Below are 22,539 nucleotides of genomic sequence, written 5' to 3'. Positions count from 1 at the left end.
TACATGGCACCTGTGAAATTCTCCAATAGAGATGGACAAACTGATCCTAGAGTAAGAAATATCACAAAGTTCACTAAATATATTATTCAATGATTTTCACTTTATGCATGCAGCTGCCAAATAAATAAAAAAAAAAAATAAAATGACTCAATTAATGCTATTTGCCTAACTACTGTATAAGAGAAGAATCCTGCTTCTCCTGATATCAAAGGCTGACATTCCCATTAAACTTGTTAATTAGATTGGAGCTACAGGTCTCAAAACCAGATACATCTGTGCAGAGACTATGTCAATGCCATTGATGCCAATAAATTTATGGTATGGTTGTATTCTGCTTTAAGTGTCATTTTAGATGATTCTTTTCCACAAAATCCAGTCTCCCACTGGTACTTTAGTTTCACTGTAACACAAATTCACTGTGGGTTTGACTATTGATTTTTTCTTAAATAGCCTCCTATCTTGAAACACACAAACCAACTAGTCATTTTCAGCCATGTAAGCAGTGAAAGCTGACTACTCCAGACAGCTTCTTAACAATGGTACCTTAAACATGCAATTGAATCATGGTATATGTTTACACTCCATGACTGAAGCAGCAAAACCCCCCTATTTTTTTCTCTATTGTTGCCTTTTATACAATTCAGCACTGTTTTGCAAAGAGGCTCAAGCTGTCCTATGACAGTCATCACTGTGAAATCTCAATAAATGCTAGCAAAGTGTGGTCCATTCCAAATGCAGCCTAACCATGAGACTCCAATCTGTAATGCAACCTGGTTTCAACATGAGAAATTCTGACCCCGTCCAACAAAGAATGGGTCACTGTTTGAAAGTGAATGTGGGAATAGGTTCCAAGTCGTATCATCATAAGAACTAAAGAGAAAGTCTCTTCCACTGAAGTTGTTCAACGAGCATTACCTTGGCAAGAAAAGAAGAATTTTTGCTATTCTAAGACCTTTCAGGTTCCTAAATAACATCTCTCTGGAACATCCCAACATACTCTTCCAGTAAACCTTGTCTGTGCTGAGTCAAAACGCCGGCAATATGATCTTTACTGTCTTAGTACTATATAGTGCAGAGAAAAATGGTACACTACAAGAAAATTGTTAAGGCAGTGGTTGTTCCTAGAGATACAGGAATTAAAGCGCCTAGTAACTCAGGATATAGAAACAGGGTCTGAAATGTCTTATGTATTCTAGTTATTCCATTAATTCAGTTTGGGAAAAAGAAATGATGGTCTTCAACATGCCTAAAAGAGTGAAAGAATTCAATTGTTCTGCATAAAGGTGCAAAACCCAAGCAAATGCCCTGAAACTCACAGTGGCATCAATTACCTCAAGCTTGGGAATTTGGAAGATATGCTTCAAATAATGGAGTAAAGCAGAAAGAGAATAAATAAAACACAGCCAAGTATGACATTGCCCTTTACAGACATAGAGTCATGAAGTGAAGTAGCAAAGCAGTCGATACCACAGTTAACCAGAGGAGGATAATTTTGCAGGAGGAAGAGAAAAGGCTATAGAATCTGCCATTTAAAGAGACAAACCTTAATCTTTTTATGTACCTGCTGCCCCAAGCCCTTACACTCTGCCATGCTTCCTTAAAGGAGGGAGCCTGGCATGAGCAGAGAGAATTCCACACCAGCACAATTAAAAAATGCAAACAAAGAGAGAAAATGCTGACTTGCAAGAATCAGCTTAGCCTTTTTGTTTTTTGGGTTTTTTTGGTATTCAGCTTTATACAAAAGGCCCGTATCTCAGGACTGCAATATAGTGCTTCTTTCTACCACATATAGACATACACCAGTACTTTTAATGACATCTCTTTGGTCATTTTGTAGATGTCACATAATCCATCCTTGCTTGCAAAAGCCAAATTCCTCCTGATAGAAACTGCCTATCAGAGCACCTTACCACATAATCTCTAGTGACCACTGTTATTGTCCTCTTGCCAGAGTATCTCTTGCTTATGATGATTCAGATCACAGTAAGGGCTACTGTACCGAGCTTCATCCGAGCTGTACTGGGGACATAACTGCTGCCATGCAGACCTGTGAGATTATCTGTTAGCATCAAGCTTAATTTGAAATATGGTGAGTTGCAGGAGAAACAAACACATCAATGAAGTATGAATTTGTATGGTTTGAGTAAGCACTGACTAGTGTGATGGTGAAAGCAATCAGTATTCAGTTGAGAAACAACTGTTAGGGAGAGGTACAAAGAGAAGGGGAATAAAATGCAATGAGAGTTACGTTTAGTCTGATCTGGGAGATCTGCTACTTGATGGAGAGGTCAGCTTAGGAACATGGAGCTATCAATACAACTATTTTCATCTAGTCCAGATATAATGTTGGCCATTGTATTGAAGTACTCATGATCAGGGAGGAGGCAGGGATAAGGAAATTCCTGAGGAGATGTCTTTGTAGTTAAAATAGAAGGCAAGTGTATAAAAGGTAGATTTGCCCCTCAATGTTATTTACTTGTTGGTTTTGCAAGCAAGGCAGAACAATTTTTATTTAAAAATTAAGGAGGATGCCCCTTTCTCACCCCATTTAGATGTTTTATGTCAGTTTGCTGCAAGGTTGGATATTATTCAGTATTACTTGCCCTCCGCTATTAATCACTTTTGATTTTTTTTTCTTGTCGCTAATCAGGTGACTGCTCACTGTCTAGCAAGAATTTCACTTTACAGATGGTCTCCAGACCACTGTCCAAAATGACCTTGGAGGCCTTGGCCTGTAAAGACTAATTAGTGGTCTGCAGCTGCAACTCAAATTCTGCCTTTCTCAAGAGCACACAAGTAGGAGGCCAGGACAGCATTCCGGCTTCTTCCTACATTTCAAGAGCATTTCTGCTGTGCTAATATGCTGGTCTCTGCTAACTGTGTAGGCAATCATGTACTAATCCTTTAGAAGAGCAAATAGCAGCTGTGGGAGGACTGGAATTCTGACAATCCAGAATCAAGACACAAGGCATGAAGAATTGTATCTCCCTGTAGGGTAGGACTGGGATGGTGCAGCAGAACCGCATGTAAACAGCATAGAACTAGGTGACCCTGGAGACAGAGTACCCCTCCTAGCACAGGAGGGAGAGTATTTAGTCTCCATGGCACACTGAGTAAGCTCTGTTTCATTGCCATGAAAGAAATCCAGTGACTAATGAATCTCTGTCACAATTTGTTTGCTCTGGAGTCACCCTGAGAGCAACTATGTGTAGCTACTCCCTGGATGCAGGGGGCTGTGTTTCAGCTACAAGCAAGGCTGGCCCTCCTAGCCTAGGAATGTCATAATTCCTCTCACCAATTCATACCTATGCTTAGAGAACAGGAAGGAAGACAGCTTTTCTTTCTAATCCAGAGTTTCACCTCTGCTTCCCACTGTTTGACACTTCTTTGATTAAAATCCTATTTTTACTAGGTTGTTTTTTCTGTGAGAGGCTTCCTTGTGTCTTCCCAACACCTTTTCTACAGCTTTGGGATCTCTTCATGTGCTACAGACTTTTTATACCAAACAGCAGCTGCCAAAAGTGGAATTTCCCCCACCACACGCCTTCCATGGCTAAACTAGAGTCTAGGCAGAATCCATCCATCACAGGAATCAAGACTTCAACAGCTTCTAGTGCTAAAGTAACCCCAGATGCAGATACTGCCACTGCTGTCACCTCTTCCCAAGATGGGAAGTATTGTCACATCCCAGCATCTAGGGTCTGGAACCATCACTGATGTAGCTTCACAGCTGAAGTGTGAAAACACAAATAGCACTGCCAGCTTATGCTGAGCCACATGGTGTCAGCTTATGCTACAGCCCTGTTGGCACCAGGGGACTGAAGCAAACTTGTTAAGTCTCAGTTGTTGGAGGAGATTGCCTAGCTGTAAGTACCACAAGGGTCAGAAAGTCTGCATAAGCCAGCTTGTTTCAGGAGCAGACCCATAATTGTTCCCACAGCTCCTCACTCTGATTTCTAGTAATTGTTTTCTGCAACTTTCCTGAAATATCTCTGCAGAAATCAGGCTCCTGTAGTACAAGAAAATCTCTTGTGTTTATGTTTCCAGAACCATGCCTTATGTATATATATTTTTTTCCAAATAAAGGAAACAAAGGACTCCAGCACTTGGTGGGAAGCTCAAAGCTTTATTAAATAGAGAACAGTAATGGATTTGTAATTCAGATGCTTTAGCAAGGTAAGACTTTCCAGAAGGCACAAGCTAGCTGCAATAAGGCACTGCAGAGAGATCCTGTGGTATTCATTTAATTCAAGATGAGATGTACATTTGGTTGCAGATACAGGCTATATAGGCTCCTATAGTCGTCACTGACTGTAGCACTGCTCTTTTGGCCAGATATATGAGTGTAAGCTAACTTTTGTTTCTCTATTCTGATGAACAATTAGTGTATACAAGGCATCAGGTTAAAAAGTGATGCCTTCTCCATTTTTGTGGTGTTTTTTTCCCAGTGCTGCTGCATCAGAGAAGGAGTATAAAATAATCCATCTCCTGGGACTAAGACTAACCTAAACTATCATCATCTTGATAAATTGACTTGACAGCATGTTGTATGTCCTACTGGTTTTAAATCCCAGGAACTGGGCAGTTAAGATGGGGAAAGGTAACAACTTTCATAGCTTTTCCAAATCTTAGGATACTTCATTAATTCCACCTGCTCTTCTGCTACCTTAGCAAGGTCAGGAGTTTATGAAGCCTCAAGAAACTGTGAAATCTCCTCCTAACCCAAAACCAAGTACAAGTGAGGGTCAAGTGCTGAGCAGAAAAGTTGCATTCTCTCCCCACTTGCATTAGTGCCAAATGATATTTTCCTTCCAGGGCAATTACATATGCAAATTCAGCTGTCCTTGGTGTCAAACAGCTGCTGTGTCCACAAGCAGCCTTGAACACTTTCTACTTTCCATATGTCAAGGCTCTGGTGGAAGCCCATGAGTATGTGTGAAAGGGAAATGAGGAAATTTAATTTCCCCAGAATCAATGGTAACTATTCCTGTCTGTTATCTAAGGCATTGGAGTCAGCTCTGCAACTGGTCTTGCACTTTTCCTCTGCTCTTCATCCTTTCACAGCAGAAGCACCTCAGCTCTGAGGGATCAGAGAACAGCAAAATTTAGGCTTGTGTATGTCACCAAGCAGCCAATGTCCAGTTTTACATTTCTAGTACTACTTGTTGTCCTTCCCACTCCACTTTCAATTGTAGGTGCCATTGATGCAACAGACCCAGATACCTGCAAGTCTGGTAGTTAACTGGGTTTCCATAGCCAAGGCCCCAAACCAAGGACCTGAAGCATCCTGCTGCAAGACAAGAGAAGCTGAGCGAAGTCAAACCAAGCCGTGATGTTTCTCACTGCATTCGCCTTGTTATAATGTTTTGTGGCAAACCTCAACATGCAGGAGAGTCTGAGCAGTTCAGTCCTAGGTACCCAGAACTTACCCCACAGAGCAATCTTGGTAATCTTTGGTGAGTACACAGAATAAAACCACTACTTAAATTTAGTGCATCAGCCCGATGTGGTAGTAACAAGCTTTTAAGCTTGTCTTTTACAGCTGGTGCGATTCACTGTCATGCTACTCTGGTATCCTGCACTGAATACAGAGCTGCGTGCAAGGACACAGAACTGCCTTGATACAGGCTGCAAATTTTGCCATGCATGTCCATGCAGGAGCAAGTCTACAGAAGACAGTGTTGCTAAGGTGCATGAAGAGCTCAGTGGTGAGCCATTTCTGTGTATGCAGCTAATTTGCATGTTTATGGGTTTTCGAATTATCGAACAGCACTCCTTCATACAGCTTTGTGTCATTCTCCAGTTCTGAGGGACAGTTTGATTTTAGCCTCTGGAAAATTCCAAGGCTTTCTTCCTGTGCTAAGGGGTTAAACATGAGCCACATGAGTGTAAAGCCAGTAAGAAGTCTAAGCCCGATTAAAAACAGATATAATACTCAGTCATAACAAAAATCCTTTAACTGAGTCCAATTCTGACACCTATTCAAGAAGTAAAAATAATTTCTTCTAACTGAGGGAGAGACCTAAATTCCATTTATATCTCACAGTCCTGGTAATTATGAAAAGGGTTGCCAGCTCGACTAACAGAAGCCTTAGGTTTTTTTTATAGTGTTCATACATATCAGCCCAAAATAGGAGATGAGAAAAAAGGTGTTTATTCTGCTTGCAGGGCATTTGGGCAGAGTGCTAGTTTTGGATCTCTTTAGGAGGACAATGTACTCATTGGTATTAGGCTGACAAACCATAATTATTATATGAAGAACTGGAGGGGATATGGAGAATGCTCATCGGTATAATTAAGAGTGAGCTTTTGCCAGCTATTTCCATTTTATGTAATTATAAATCTATTATTTGAACAAAGAAGAAAGGGCCTTTGTATACTACAAAACAGAAGAGGTATGAAAAGATGTTTCAAAGCTACAGGAGGTTGCTATCAGCATGCATTTGCAGACATGTAATTATTCCGTTACATATATAACCTTTAAAAGAAGTGATCATATCGAAGACAGTTGGAAATAAGGGATGTTGTCTTGGAAAAAGGCACATGTTGTCTTGGAAAAGTAGTTTTGTATGAATATACCATATTTCCATTAAGAAATTAATCAATAGAAGTTCTGTTTATGGTAATTATTTAATTGAAATTATTTCAGGCACATACACAAACTCCCCCTCACAAATGCTTCAGATTTACATAGCAGCCTCCTAGTTGTGATATCTGAAGTATGGGTTTTGCTACAACTTATTAAGCCTTTGCTCACTCCAAGTGAGTGTTGTATGTGTCACTAGAGGATCTCCTCCACATGATTAGCTGTGCACATACACTTAGAATATCAGATTGCTCTTTTTGAGTAGCTGTTTTTCCTAAGTACCACTATCCACCCTGCTAGCAAGTTAGAGCAAATGTTGTTGTAACTTGTCTATCACAGTAAGTCATCAATTGTTTCCACCATTGAAAGATGAACTAAACAAGACTGATGGTGCATACTGGGCTGTTGCATAGTCCAACATACAGCAGTTCCTCCCATCATGGCCTCTTTGCCTTCTTCCTCTTATGCTCACAAAGGGCCAATCCAATTAGCAGACAGCCATGCTCTGTGTGGCTGATGTTCCTTTGGAAGAGAAAAATCCAATTTAAATGGAGTGAATGGGGAGCACTGACATGTGATTCAAAGACATTTCAGGAGAGGCACAACCCCCCAACCGCTCTAGCAGCTGATGACAAACCCTCTTCCACCCAGGAAGTTTCTTCCTGGGAATTACTTAGCAAGTACAATCATTTCCCTCATCCCTGTTCCTACTGTGCCTTAGGAAAGAAAGTAATAGTAAGGAGAGAAGCTTCTGAGTGAATCACTTCCACTGAACAAATAGGAGAGCATGAGAACTATCCTCCATAAACCTAATGAGTATTTCCTCAACTTGTAGTTTTATAAGGGAGACCAATGCAGCTACATCACAGATACAAGTACCCCTCTGCAGAAAGCTTTCAGCAATGCTAGCTTTTCCCAGGCAAGACACGTTTCCCAAATCTGAATGTTTTGTTCTGTCCAAGCTGAGTATTGTTTCCAAATCTCTTCAAGCTGCTGCCTTTTATTAAGGCACTGCATATGTATGCAATACATTATGTTTACTTCTTTAAGGATCAGACTTTGTACAGTAGATACTTGACCTTAAGTTTCCTCCTGTGGACAATTTCTGTCACCTAGACTGACCCTGGTTATAATGACTTCAGTCCACAGATGACTGAGAGTGAGTGTATCATACTTAGTTCACCTTAAGTAAGTTATTTCATCCCACTGCAGCTGAGGCATCAAGAGCCACAGAACTGCACAGAGTAATGCACCATGTAGCATGAAAAGTGGGTCCAAAAGCCGCCCCCAGACTTTGCTTCTGGCTGTCACAAGGAGATTATCTGGCAGACTGGACCCAGTAGGCAGTGTAGACTCTCCCTCTCCAGTTGATTCCTGGGGTATGTGTGAATACCAGCTGCTCCTTCCGTTCCTTTTTCTGCTCTCACCCATTTCTAGCACGTAGGAAAAATTTGGCAGTTAGCCCAACCATTCCTTGTGGGCTTAACAAATGGATTAGATTTCCTTCAAGTGTTTCTGGGTAACAAAATGGAGTTGTCAGCAACAATTTTCACTGAATACAGTGAATCCACAGGTGACATCTTTCTAATCTTCCTCTGTCTTGCTAGTGACATCTGGAGCCTAGATCCTTGAGTAAGGAATTTTCTGCCAAGTAGCCTCTCACCAACAAGAGAAAAGGGAGTGTCTAGGCCTATGGCAGAAGAGCAGACCCCACCGAGCCTGCACACAAGAGGCCACAGCTCATTTTCACCATCTTCCAGACGCATGTCTGACTCTGACCCCAAACCCATGAACTCTACACTACATGCTCAGACTCTCTTTAATACACATCCACACACATTTGTCCACCGGTCGTGTTCTTCACACTGGAGATGGTGCAAAACGCCCTGAAGTCTTTCTGAAATCCATGCACTCATCTGCCAGTCATGCTCACATTTTTTCCTAAGAATTTCTTTAAGTTAAGAGTGAGTAGATACAGGAGAAATGCCTGGCACATATATGGACTAAAGTAAGCTGAGAAACCAACTGTTCAGGAAGATATGGCATTAATATCTCTATTCCTAGAAGCAGATGGTGATAAATGAATGGCATATTTGACATATCTGTTATAGTAACCCAGCTAGTTAACCAAAAAAAGATCAGATCACAGCAGCATTGGCTCAGATTTTCTTCCTCCAGCACAGGAAATTCCGTTTCCTCAGTGCAGTGCCTTGTGCTTATCCTTCCAAGCTGTGCTGTTCTGAAGAACCAACAATAGCTCAAAGACACACATTTGCGTCAGCATGTCACATTGAATTTTCACTTTCCAAACAGTAGTGTATGCATATGGTATTTTATACTACAGAGGTGAATTTGGCTTAAGATATTTTATAGGGTCTCTAAAATCAACATATTCTAGTGAGAAACTGGGAACAGTCTGTCAGTTGGAATCCTGTCTTCATCCCATCCCTTAGCATTAAAAAACCAAATTTATAGTAATGCTATACAAAGGATGTATGACTTAAAACAAATCTGTACCGAGAAACAATATGGTGATTAAGCAGGTGCTAAGTAGGTTTTAGAAGATGAGCTCTGATCTTTTGATCATTGAATTGCTAGAGAAACATCATGGAAGAAAACATTCACTCCAACACTCATGAGGTGTTCAAGGCAGGCCAATTTCCAGACTACGAAGCCTATGTGATTTTTCATTTTTGGCAACCAAGTTGAGAGAATAGATGCTCCAGTTAAGTTCCTCCCTCTTCACCCCTCCCAGCACAACTTTGGGGGATGGAGGAGGGAAGAAGGAAGAACAGCTTTAAGAAGGCTAAAGAAAGAGCTGTGGAATGCTAGGCACTCAAGTGAACTGAAAGACGGGCTACCATGCATCCTGGCAAGGTTGGACATCTATGCTATACTTTTGTTGATCATGCTGACACTGCCAGGTGGTTTCTTCAGCAATTTGTTTTTGTAGGTAGTAGTTATGTGCTGGCATCTAGACATCATCTACACACATCTTCATTTTTTTCATACAATTAATTAGATATTTAAGCCTGTGAAGGGTTACAGACAGAGTTAGACAATCCTTGATCTGAAATAAATTAAGAAAATCCTAAATCTGGATGATGTAACTGGCACTCTGCACAGAGAAACATTATAAACATCTATCCCTTGACCAGAGAGTCAATGATGAGGACATGGAACAGATATAAAGTGGTTCTGCATAGACTACACTGGCATATGCCAGCCCTTTACAAATATGGCACTGACCTTCCAGATAGTTAAATGACTAAGAACAGTCACTGCCACTTGAGAGGCTGGTTCTCATGGAGGAGTTAAGGCAGTGATGACTTGCAGAGCAAAGTAAAGCTATAGCCATAAACCCAAAAGTTGTGGAGTGTAGGGAGAGGCACAGTCTAAGAAGTTAGGGAAGGGGAAATAAAACCAAAGGACTCTAAGGGTGTCCCTAAGAGCTTGCTGGGTCAGCACACACAAATTCCAAATCATCTTCCTATTATAATTTGCTTAATTCTTCCTCCTGATTCGTTTGTTGTAGTTTCATCCTCAGCAAGCTACCATGCAAATGGACTCCAGACTACTTCAGTCTCGTTCTCCTCTTTAGGGATTAGTACTGGGGCATTTTTTTCCTTAATCCAGAAGTCTTTGAGAATTTAGAGAAGATTACCAAATCAGTCCATTCCTAAAATGCACCCCAGGGACACTTAGATTGGGATTGTTGAGGTTACTGGGAATGTAAAATAAAATGACAGTTTCGGTCTTGTTGTGCTCTGACATTTCAATATCTTGGCTTCTAAGCCCTTTACCTTTTAACACAGGATTTCTCAGACAGTCAGATTTGTGAATCTGGTTTATGTAGCTGTTTTTCAGAGATAGTGGAGAGCCATGGGAAACCCATAAAAGCTTTCTTTTAATGCTGAAATGTTTGAGTCCTACACATTGGCCTTGGGAAGAATCTGCATCAAGTATTCTCATCGAATATTCTTTAAAATGTCCAGTTCCTCTCTGAATCTTGTCAAATTCTTGCCATCAACAGTATCCCATAATGATGAGGAGGTCATCAGACATACAGGGAGTTAAAGAACTTCAGTTCCAGAAATCATCTTGAATTTATTCTAAATTGTGTATGGTTTCCCTACAACGTAAACTCTGCTTCTACTCAGCTCCCTCCTAAATACCAGTCTGATGACCTACAATAGAGACAGGTAATTAAGACAGATAGGAAGTTTTAGTGAAGGCATTTTGGAGTGAAAAGTGAAGAACCAGGGTAGAAACAGCTAGCTGCTAAAATGTACTCTTTTGGAAACACTGCCTCTTTCAGGTCTCACTTCAACTCCTAGCTCCAGGTTGACTGGAGTCAGAAATAGACCTAGCACAGGAGGGAAATGATAGAAGGAGTAAGGCCTGCAGCTAATCTTAGCTACGTTGTGTCACAGCTCTGTCATTATGTAGGGGTAGCCTTGAGCTATACATTTTGAGGGAGATCATGCAACAGGCCTTTCATAAACTTAGCATTGCTAAATATTTCCTGTTTGTGATTCTCCAGTCCTCATAACAGCCAGTAAAACTTCATTTGAGATATTCGGTTCTCCTTTGACTCTTTCTGCCTTTAATCTTCCTGTTCTAGGCCATGATTTTCTGTGAGTCCATCTGTTCTCTTGGCAGCTATCTGAAAAAATGCCAGAGAAGAGACAAGTAGCAAAAGACTCCAGGAAAGCTGAGATATCTAGCACTACAAACAATGACTTCTGGTCAAAGCCTCTAGCATTTCTTCAAAACGTGGAGTTTTAGAGAGAAACCAGAAAGGCTACGTGAGTTGGACTCATTATTTTCTGATAGAACATTTCTTGAGGGAGCACCATTTGCCTTTCAGCATTGTCGGATTTCTAAGAACTGATGTGCGCTTGGGCCATGGGCAAGGCTATTGAATCTGCAGGTCAGTAGGGCCCAAGGGCCAGGCTACAGAGGTTAGGCAAGTATGGGCAACTGGAGAACACACTGGTCTTCATTGTTCTTGCAGTTGAGGCCATGCCAGCCGTCCTACATAACCGGCCAAGGCCAAGGCAGCAGTCATGATGGGGTGCAAGCGTGTTAGAGAGAAGCGAGCTCTGTGTACTTGTAGTGAGAGGAATTTTCATTCTTTCTTGCTTTGGCATTTATTGTAGTCTAAAATCATTAATGCAGAAAACCACAGGGCTGCTCTTTATCTATGGGAGCAGGCCACCCTGGATATTTGTTTAATTAAAGCTGACTGATGAAGAGCAGGGAGCACCACCGTTTTCCATATGCTGTCTGGGTGGGGGGTTTGCTTTTGCGTGGGGCAGGAGAAGAAGAAAAAGTGGTTAGACTTGTTTACAGTAATACAGCTCTCAGCACACAGGCATCTCTGTTTCAGGACACCTGTCATCAGTGCCAAATTAGTAAGCAATGGTACTTAGGATGGGCAACAACACTAAATGAACATAAAGACCCAGACACTTGTCTTAAGGAAAGAAAGAGCATTAAGGCAATTTTAGGGGAGTTTGCACTCTCTTGCCCCTGTGATATGCGATCTAGATAGCCACAGAGACTTGCAGTTTTTGGAGCTCAACTCTTGTACCCATTTTTAAGAGGAAAGATGCTTGGCTCTTTGGGATCCATAGCTGTAAAGACCAAGGCACCATGACTCCGAGAGTCCCTTTGCAGCACAGTCTAACTTTCTAAGAAACCAGAAAGGTAGAGCTAGCTCCTGAGCTGACTAGACAGCTTGTGCTAGCCAGGAGGTTTGGCACAGGCCTCTCTAAAGTTCATCACAGAGCGGGAATTGCTGTGGCCAGACAGTTCATTCACAGATACCCCGACTGAGGCTGCAGGCAGCTGTCTGGAGGATACCTCTTGTCAGGAGCAATGCCAAAGACAACTGAATAAAATACAGACAGTTGTTTTCTCTAGAAGGAGAGGAGGCTAACGTTTCAATTGACAGCACGCGTTACTACTGGGCCAAGCATGGCTTTCTCTGCATTTAAGATAGGTCTGGACTGTCAAATCCTTGCCTCTGGAGCATGCATGCCAGCTAGATAGAGCAAGGCACTGACAGGCTCAGGCTGTTTCCAGTCCTCCTTTTGCATCTGTGCTTGCCTTTGTCCTCTGTTGCTTCTTGACACACAACTCACATAGTGCTGGCAAGATTTACCTCAATAGGCCCTTTGGTGTTGCTCCCATTCCTGTTAGCCTCTTCCTCTTTTGTACCACCCAACTCCACTGACCCAGAACACCTTTTCCTCTTGCTGGCTTCTCCTTTCCAAGCTTTCATTGGGATGCAGCCCAAGAGATAATAATTTGTTTGATTTTAAAGCAACAAACAGTTCAACAGTATCCTGACAGATGGGAGAAATAATTTGTCTTTCCAATCACCTGCCCGACCTGCCCACAACAGCGTGTGTTTAACTGCCGTCTCTGTGATGGTTTACAGGTCTGAGGAAGGCAAGGCAGAGGACATAGAGGAAGAGACAGAAAGGCAAAAAAGCAAGCCCTGGACCTACCCTTTTAATGGGTAGACCACTGCCACCTACCTGAAGTATTTAAAAAGAAAAATAAAATTACAGATCAGCACCCCAAAGTAATGAGTCTGAATCCACTGTCACTGGATTGAAGACACGTTGCCTTCCTCCCTGTTTTTCAAAGGCAAAACAAACCTTATGCTTTTTGGTGTTTAATTCTTCAGAGACTGCACATTCAAGTTTCATGTAGCCTTTCTGACTTATGAAGTAAGATGTGTTTAAAAACAAAATAAAAAGAAAGCACAGAAAACAAAACAAAACAAAACACCACCAAAAGTCTTACACATATGACTTAAGACAGATACTAAATATCTTAAGACTTACTTTAAAAGTGCAAAGGTTGACACCACCACAAAGGAATGAAATCCAGGTAGCCACCTGCCATTACAAGCCTGCCAGGCCTTCTTGAATTGCAGCAGCAAAAATAACATCTTACCTGAAGACTTACACAGTTAAGAAGATAGCTACTTTACTAGGATACTTATTTTAGGCTTAGAAGTGATAGTAAGGCCCTGGGTTACTTGCCTCTTACACCCAGATGAGAGCTGCTTTGTCCAGGTAACAATTAATACAGCCTCTTCAGGGTGGGAACAGGTCCACTTCTTCCATATCAGGTTAAACCTTCATCTCCCAGCTCCTGTCTGGGCTATACATGCTGTGCTGCAAAGGTGAGGGCATGGGTTTGCAAAATATCAGATCTATGGAGGATCAAGAGGTGGAAAGAAAGAGGATGATGAACAGGGATAGTCTACAAGGTGGAACCCAGTCCCCATGATGTATGCCTGGGTAGCATGAAAGAGAAAGAGAAGCAAGCTGTAAAAGGAAAAATTATTTAAATAGACTCAGAGCTCAAACTGTTCTTGGACATTTGGGGAACTCAGATTTAATAGGAGTGATAAGATAGCCGTCCCCGACCCCAATCAGGGCAAGAGCTTTCTGCACAGTCTTGGAATACCAATTTATACCTCATATATTTACCTCTATCAGGCAGTGCCTGCTCTTCACCACCTCCCTGGTAGCTTCTGCAAAGGAGCCCTGGCCCCTGGAAGGGCACTTAAAGATCCCAAATGGCCTGGAGGCATATTTCTGCCAGTGGGCATGATCAGCATCTGATAGTGGTATGCAAGGTGAACAACTACTCCAGAGATCCTGGGATCTCAGAGGCTCAAGAGGACTCCAGTTTGGGCAGAAAATACCCAAGGTTAGTGTTAAACACATGAGAAATCATGAGAACGGGAGTCAACAGCTGATTGTGCTGCTGCAGTGCTCAGAGCATACCGATTCTCTGAAGACTACCTGTGAGATGCTTTTTCTTAAAACACCCACAGTAAATTGAGCCTGAAGTCCTGTAACTTCACAACACTCTTCCTTTCCCTGTTTCCCCTTTACTTTTCCCTGTGTTTCTATGCTGATAATTAGCTAGCAAGGTATTTCATCTATAGATAGGTTCCTGTTTCTCATTTTTCTCTGTCCTTGTTCCTTCCTCTTTTTCCCCATGTTTTCCCTCCCTGTTACTTGCCTTCTTCATGTGTAATTAGGAACTGGAGTTGTGTGTCTGCTGTTCGAATAAAAGCAGAGAACAGTGTAGTTCATTTAGGGAAGTGTTGAAATTAGAAATGGCTGAAATTTGGGGCATCAGGTTTTTTGGAAGATTGCATTTATGAGCTGGTGAAGGGTCTAGAGAACACGTCTGATGAGGAGCGGCTGAGGGAATCGGGGCTGTTTAGCCTGGAAAAAAGGAGGCTGAGGGGAGACCTGATCACTGTCTACAACTACCTGAAAGGAGGTTGTAGCATGGAGGTTGTTGGTCTGTGCTCCCGGGTAGCAAGTGATAGGACAAGAGGAAATGGCTTCAAGTTGGGCCAGGAAAGGTTCAGGTTGGACATTAGGAAAAAGTTCTTCATGGAAAGAGTTGTCAGGCATTGGAACAGGTTGCCCAGGGAAGTGGTAGAGTCACCATCCCTGTGTTTAGATGAGGTTCTTAGGGACACGGTTTAGTGCTAGAGTTACGTTATGGTTGGACTTGATGACCGTGAGGGTCTCTTCCAACTGAAATGATTCTATGATTCTAGATGTGGTGCTTAGGGACATGGTTTAGAGATGGACTTGGCAGTGTTAGGTTTATGGTTGGACTCAATGATCGTAAAGGTCTTTTCCAACCAAAAATGATTCTATGATTTCAAAATGTATTGTTACTTTCATCTGAAAATACACTTTATTTTTTCCCCCCAGGGGTTTCTGTAGAGATGAAATTCAGTAGGAAATGCCAATATGTAATATTCCTGAAACCAAACATGTTCCTCAGAATGAATTGCCGGCTGTCGCTGAATCAGCTGAGAGCCTTGTGCATTTCCACACTGCAGCTGATGGTGTCTGTGACTCCAGGGCTGCTCTCCAGAGCCGACTGCCTGGGCGCAGATGCTCCTCACCTCTTGTGCTAGCCAGCTCCCAGCATTGCTGCTCTGGGAGATGGGCAGAACAAAGGGTTGGTCTGAAAACCTGATGACCTCTTTCCGATGGGCTACCTGTATGGCACGGCTGTACCAGAGATGTGAGACATGGAGGCATGGCCCTCCAGCAGCCTGCCAGGAAATTTCAGTAAAGCCTTGTAATTTGAAGAATCCCAAGATGTTTTCACCAAATAGTTTAAATTTGATGAATCAGTGTTTCTATGCAAAACCAAAATTTTATCAGAAAATTCCTGATGTATTCTAGCTGGAAGCAAAATGACAAGATGTAGGAGCTGGAGTATTTGTGTGAGCCTGCTTGAACGTAGGCCTAAATGTGATCTCACCACTTGCTTCAGTAAAAAGATAACACAAGTAATGGACACACCAGTCAGGTACATATTTGCCACCTGAGAAGTTTAAATTAGAAACAACATAGCGAGAACTAGCAATAACCAGGCTAGCAGGAGAGAAGGGAAGTGAGCTGGGTGGTGACAGAAATGGAATTGGTATGTCACACAAGCATGTCCTCTCTTTTGCAGCAGGTTGCGTGTTGCTGGCAGGGACTGAGGGCATGGTCAGAGATCAGTAAGGTAAAGCTAACACTTTCATTTTCCCCCTGCTGTGTTGCTCCTTGCCAATACTGTTGTTTCTAAGGAAATATTCCTTTTGAGAATGCATTGGAAGCCAAGGACGCAGAAGAACTAAGCAGTTTGTTATATTAAGCTAGCTGGGAGGCCAGGAGGAGGTGGCCGGTAACAGTATAATAACTGTAATTTAGGTATCTTTGTGGCCATATCTGTCAGATTTTGAGAAAGACAAAGGTGATAAGCTTCACACTTCAGAGTGATGGAAAGTGTGGCAGGGCCTTTGGAAGAATGTGAGACCCCATGACAAGCCAGGAGACTAAGCTTTACTGCTTGTATCTGGGTTAGAAGCTGCAAAAATATTTTTAAAAGGAGATGACCCCATTTGAGCCCTGTGCTTTAAGTGCTGTTCCACTGACTCAGAGACAGGGTGATTTTGTGCCATCTGAGGATTCAGCCTGCTTTATTTCCCCTGATTTTCTTCTCTTCATTTTCTTTTTCATTCCTATAGTACTTTCCCCCTTTGACACTGTCTGGTTTTAGTGACTCCTTTTCATTGTGAAGGTCAGTGTGTTCAAAATTGGCTGTTGATTTGTGCTGCCTATGACACCTCGAGAACCTTCCTGAAGGTATCTTAAAAGGATCTCATTTTCAGAGGTGCTGAGCAGCTCTTACTGGGTTCCAATGCTGTGATAAGTGCCCAACACCCCTGAAAACCAGGCTCCTTACACATATTTCCAGGCAAGGGACCCAAGAACAAGTCACTCAAGATTAGTGAGCAGTTTTGGAAGTTTTGTCTAGTATTTCTTCCTTTGGATTAATTTTTTTGCCTGTCTTATCTAATAAACACATTTTTAGCCTCTTATTTTCCTGTTTTGCTAAGATTATTACTACTTACGGTTTGCTTTTCTTTTCTGCAATGTCTTCCTTTTCTCATTATCTCAGCCTTTTGTGCTTGTCCTGTCAGTTTTCCACCAGTGTTTCTGGTAATGCCAAGTGCCGATGTGCTGAGGCCATTTCTGTGATCTAGAGAGGTTTCAGGAAAAAAATGTTTGCAGACATAGTTTAGCCACTCTCAACCAAAGACCAACTTCTTTGTGTTTTAATATATATGAAACATATCTAAGGAAACACACCTAAAGAGATGTTTCTGTCTCAAAAGAAATAAAAGTTAGAAACAGGCAAAACTGTTCTTCATGAGATATATGGGATCATGAGACAGATACTGATAAAAGGAAAACTTTTTATTAGAGTGTTTTTGCCCCATTCTCTACAGCTTGACATCAGCAGCAGGACAGATAATGTAGGGGAACAGAATTGTCAGCCCCCTTCTCTCCTGCTCCCCACCACCTTGAACTGCAAAACATTAATGTAATAATCAGATTTCTCTTTCAGCATCACTGCGAGTTACTGTCCCCTTGGAACAGCCCCAGGAAAGGCATTGTCCCTTGAGTTTTCTGCTGAGTGAGCCGAATGCTGACTGTTTGTTTTTTTCTTACAGGAATGAAACTGTTTTACATCAGTTCTGTTGCCCAGCAGCTGATGCAGAGCAGAAGCCTTCATCTCCGGACTCCTCACCAAGGTGGGAAATTGCTGCCAGCAAGATCTTTTCTTTTCCATCCCCTACTTCCTTATCATCCATCACTAATCTTCCTGTCCCAGACAAAACTCACATATTATACATGCCCATCCTCCTCCATCCTTCCCTGTGTCCCATGTCTGCAGCACTGCTCTCCCTCTCTTTTCCCTCTCAGAGATTACTGTTCGTAATTTTGTGTAATTGCTCACAAACCCGCTCTGTTCTCCCTTCACACACACCCGTGCACCTCCGAAAACATACTTTCAGCCTCTCTTCAAACATCTACTTCTATCAATACACATCCACACTTGTACCTTTTCTTATCCTTCTGCATCACTTTGGCACCCACGTACACATACTTCACTTTTCTTTGAATTAGTTATCCCACATTATAAGGTGCCTGGACACACACCAGTATAAACCCACAACCTTTAAGCTACACCAAAAGTCACCAAACAGACTCAGGGTTCTGTCTCATACCCTGAGACAAGGTGGGGGCACAGTTTGACATGTGTTGAAATGATTTGAGCTTGCCAGTGAAGGACAGTTATAGGCAGCTACGATTAACTCTAACCAACTTGTATCCAGTGTGGCCAGGTGTGAGTACACCTGCAGTTGCCATAGGTCTCCCTTATCAGTGAACGACATCAATGCCAAGGTCCAAGGAGCTTCAAAAATACCTGAGTTGCACATACTGCATAAAGCTTCCATGCTTGGCCTTGTCCCTCTATCCTTGCCACGTCCTACTCCTCTCACAACTTCTTACACCTCCATCTCACAGACCTACTCCTTTTTCTCATGCCTCATCACCCTTCTGTCAACAGCAAACAGGTTTCTTTCTAAAGATTTCCCTCATCACACTGCCAGACTTTTACATCTGAACTTGGCATCTGTGTAAGAAGCCTGAGTTACTAGGGAGGGCTCTGGACAGAACTGGGCAGCTGAATTGCAATAGTGAGGCTACAGCATTTTTAAATGGTATTTCTCTTGTCTGTTCTGCTCACTGGAGCAGACTATGGTTTCTGATTTCCTTCCAAGGAAAAGTGTGAGTGCTGGACAATGGTGAAGAGAATGATGGGGGGGTGTGTGTGTGTGTGTGTGTATCTGCATGTCTGTGCCTGTGTCTGTGTGTTTGTCTGTGTGTGTGCCTATGTTCAAAAGTAGGATTCAGCCACACTTGAAGACAGGATAAAGAAGCAGGACCCCTCCTGCCTATTTGTATATGAAGATACAAGGGTTGACCCTCATGATAGTTGTGCTGAGGTCTTTCAAAGATCGGTCGTTTTCATGACAGCCCTTTGGGACATCTGCAGCTGCACCTCTGTGGCAGATGGGGAGATGCTAGCAAGGAGACAGCAGAGGTTTCTGTGGTAGGGACAGGCACCTCTCCCTTGCATTTCTGGAGAGAGAAAGTTTGGTTATGTATGTACTGTATTTTGTCTGAACCAAGGCTTAATTTTGCCATAGTTCCCTTAGTTTCTAGTATTTTCTTGATCCTACAAAGCTGTCACTCCTACAGCATCTTAAGCTCTAGGGTCTTTTTTGTCATGTTCATGCTTCATTTTGTCCCAGTGACTCCCAAAGGCCCTACCCATCCTTTGAGCCTGAGCTTGCCTGCCCTCCTTGTGGTGGGAACCACGAAATCTCTTATCTGGGGTTTGACAGGTAACTTGAAGAGGAACCAATCATTTGTTTCAGTAATTTGACAACTTTGGCAAGTTGCATCCAAAGAAGAGTCTGAGCCATGAAATTCAGAAGCGGGGCTGAATGTCAGTGAGCTCTGCAGCATGTTGCACCTGGGCCTCCAGTTAAAGGGCTTCTTACACTCATCTATGCCTGTTGATTTTATGTATTTTGTAGCTTGTTCCACTCTGCAGACCTTCTGCTTTCTTTGCTTACTGTTTTTTCTCAAGGCTTTCTCTTGTCCTCTCCACTTGTCCCAGTATCAGTCCTGAATCTGTGTGTGACACAATATTCTATGTAGAGATAGAGATGGCTGAAGCCACCATGGCTGTTTGAAGGTGAGAAACAGGCATACAGAATTTCTGCTTTCTGAAACAGAGCAGCTTTTTAATGCAATCTTTCTACATGATTGTCTCAGGAGAGAAGAATGTCCCTACTTCCACTGTGCCAGAGGAAAGACAGAGCACGTGGACGACTATTAAACTTACCGGTCAGCTTTATGCTGGCCAGAAAACACCTCCTAACCTCTGACAGGTCCTGCAGTCAGCCATGGGCTTTCTTCATATCTGAAGTTACATGTACAATGCAGTGAGATGAGAAAAAAAATGGCAGAGTGGGAAAAACACGGAGTCACTGTGGAGCCGATGCCTGTAGCTGATAGCTATGCTGCTCTGGAGTGGCTCAGTACGCTGCTGGGAGAAGCTCATCATATCAATTACAGAGCCTGTCACCCTGCTCAAATCATGAACAGGCTCCCCATTGAACCAGGGCAGAGCTAAAGTCAATCAAGTCTAAAATATGTGGGTCAGACACCCTGAATAGGCAATCAGTTTCTGGGTGAGCCAGGCATATGCCTAAATAAGCTCATCAGGGCTCCTGATGGGAAACCCTGGGATATGGGAGCTCCCTGTGCAGCTCTCCTGAGCCTTGCTGAATGGACAGACAGTCACAAGTGGTGCTGTGGTGAATTTGATAAACCAGCTTGGGTTTATTCTTTCTTTTCCCCCTCCATGATCAGGCGTTTCCCTAAATGAGATAAATCCTGTCAGAACTGATGCCACTAATAACCATCAGCCGTCTAGTTTTAATTAGAGTTTGCTTCATTAATGCCTCAACTCCTCTCTGTGCAGCAGATTAAATAATGTACTTGCAGCTCATTTATACAAACCCCCAAACTGCAGGGCTGAGCTGCAATCCTTTAATTAAACAGCCCGGCTGATCCCTACCGCTGCCTTGGCTCATCAGTCTAAGCCGATTAAAGAGAATAGGGACTAATAAAGAGCATAAACAGAGAAGCGACTCTTGTCTCTTCAAGGGACTTGGAGACTCCAGTGAAGATTGCCTGCTTTCTCCTCCCCTACCAGGAACCTTACCTGAGCCCACATCACTGCCTTCTGGGACCTGCAAGAATGGTTCCACTTTCAGCAGGAACCCAGCCTTATCTTGTGGGACAGAAATCCTTTGGGAGACTGAAGGAACATAGGCAGCAGGAGCGTAAAACAGCAGGTAAGGTGCAGATAAAGAGGAGCATCAAGGCAGGAATAAGAGTGATTGCCTGACTGCAGGAGAGACCAGCATGAGCAGGAGAGACCAGCTCAGGTGTGGAGCAGGAGGAGAAGAAAACACAGGGCATAACAGTAGGAGCTTGGCTGTCAGGAACAGTCTGGGATGAAAGTTTGTCTCTACTCGTGCTTTGTGATGGTCATTGTTGTTCTTGTGTGCTCTTCCCTAATGTTTGTCCTGCAAGATTTCTGACTCTTTCTTTGCTACTCATCCAGCTAAAAATGCCTTGGCTGCACCTGGGTGGGAATGATTAGGAAGATGTCAGCATCTAACCACTCAATAGAAGCCAACTCAATGAGGCAGTTGCAATCTTTCCCACTTGTATTGTTCTGCTTTGCTTCACTGCCTGCCAGCAAGCAGTGCTAGCCCCTTCTCCCCTCCAGCATGTGAATTCATTGTGGGGGGATACAGCTCTGTGAGTTTAGCAATGCAAACTTCCCACCAAGCTTAGCTGCATTGCACTAGCAATCAGCAAGACTGGTGTTGTAGGCCATGAACATTAGGAGACAAATTTGATCCCAGAATCTGTGTCCAAGAAGCTCAGAGCCAAATTACAGTATGAGGTGATGCCAGCAGCAGGCAGATTCCTGTTGCTGAACTCTTAGGGCTTCCCCATTTCAAAGTACAGTGTAAACCTTGGGTGTGGACCACTGTTGTCTCCATTGGACTTGCACACCACTGACTTCCTGACCATAACCCATCCTGGAGGTTGGGCTTCCACTGAGAATGCCAAAGGTCAGGTTGAGGGGAATGAGGAGACTCTGTGGATGGCAGTAGGAGCTAACCATGCCCCTTTACTGAAGTGCTGATTAGACTCTGATTTAACCAAACCCTATAATTTCATAAAGCAACTGCTCTTTTTCTTGCTGGCTTCTGCCTGTTAACGGCAGGGTTTCATTCTAGGGATTTGAATAGCCTAGTAATTGCATTTTCCACTTCTTCCAGTCTCACATAGTGGAGACTGGCATCCCAGAACAATGACCTTAAAATGTGTCCAGCAGCAGCCCAGCTCTAACAGGATTACATACCATTTTCCTTTGTGTGAGGTAATAGGGCTGAGATGAGAAAGATTTGTTTCTATTAGAGTAATGAGAGGAAATGATGGAGTCACAATTGGAGGGAACAGTATATTCATTCAGTTGCCTTTCACAGGCTTTTCAGAGCCTGCCTCTGGCTCGCCTGCGGTGCTGAATAGGAAATCAGTAGAAAATCACCTCTGGTCCAGTGATGGGAAAAGTTTTACATAAAACTTTAAGCGCTTGGGGCAGGTCCACTTTGGCAATGAACATGGGGGTAGCACTGGAACGCTGAAGGATCATGTCACAAAGGAGACTGAATGGCATGTGGGTACTTTTGTGTGAAGGGCAGGATCAGATTCCAGATAGCTCTTTGGGAAGGGAGGATGTTCCATCTGCATTTGTGGGAGAGAGAAGGTCCTTCCCACCTGGAAGAGGTGCAGATGAGACCTGACCTGCTTTTAAGGCAAAGGCAACAGAGTCCTCCCAGGAAGAGGAAAGGTTGGGGATCTGAATAGAGTCTTCTGAATGGGCTTGGATGT

The 22,539-nt window shown here is 42.9% G+C and overlaps 1 protein-coding gene across 1 annotated transcript in view; it reads left to right on the top strand.

Moving 5' to 3' along the window:
* IQSEC3 (IQ motif and Sec7 domain ArfGEF 3) overlaps nucleotides 1-22,539 on the top strand; it is a gene marked incomplete at its 5' end in the record, with an annotated part of 100,850 nt that overhangs the window by 27,860 nt on the left and 50,451 nt on the right. The window contains one exon of the mRNA XM_080363398.1: nucleotides 17,658-17,738. Within this exon, the coding sequence (XP_080219524.1) occupies nucleotides 17,658-17,738 (81 nt within the window). The remainder of the gene's footprint in view (nucleotides 1-17,657; nucleotides 17,739-22,539) is intronic.

The sequence above is a fragment of the Nesoenas mayeri genome (assembly GCF_963082525.1).
Source record: "Nesoenas mayeri genome assembly, chromosome: 1".
NCBI classification, from domain to species: domain Eukaryota; kingdom Metazoa; phylum Chordata; class Aves; order Columbiformes; family Columbidae; genus Nesoenas; species Nesoenas mayeri.
Note: the sequence above shows the minus strand (reverse complement) of the source record. Positions and strands in the feature narration are given on the sequence as shown.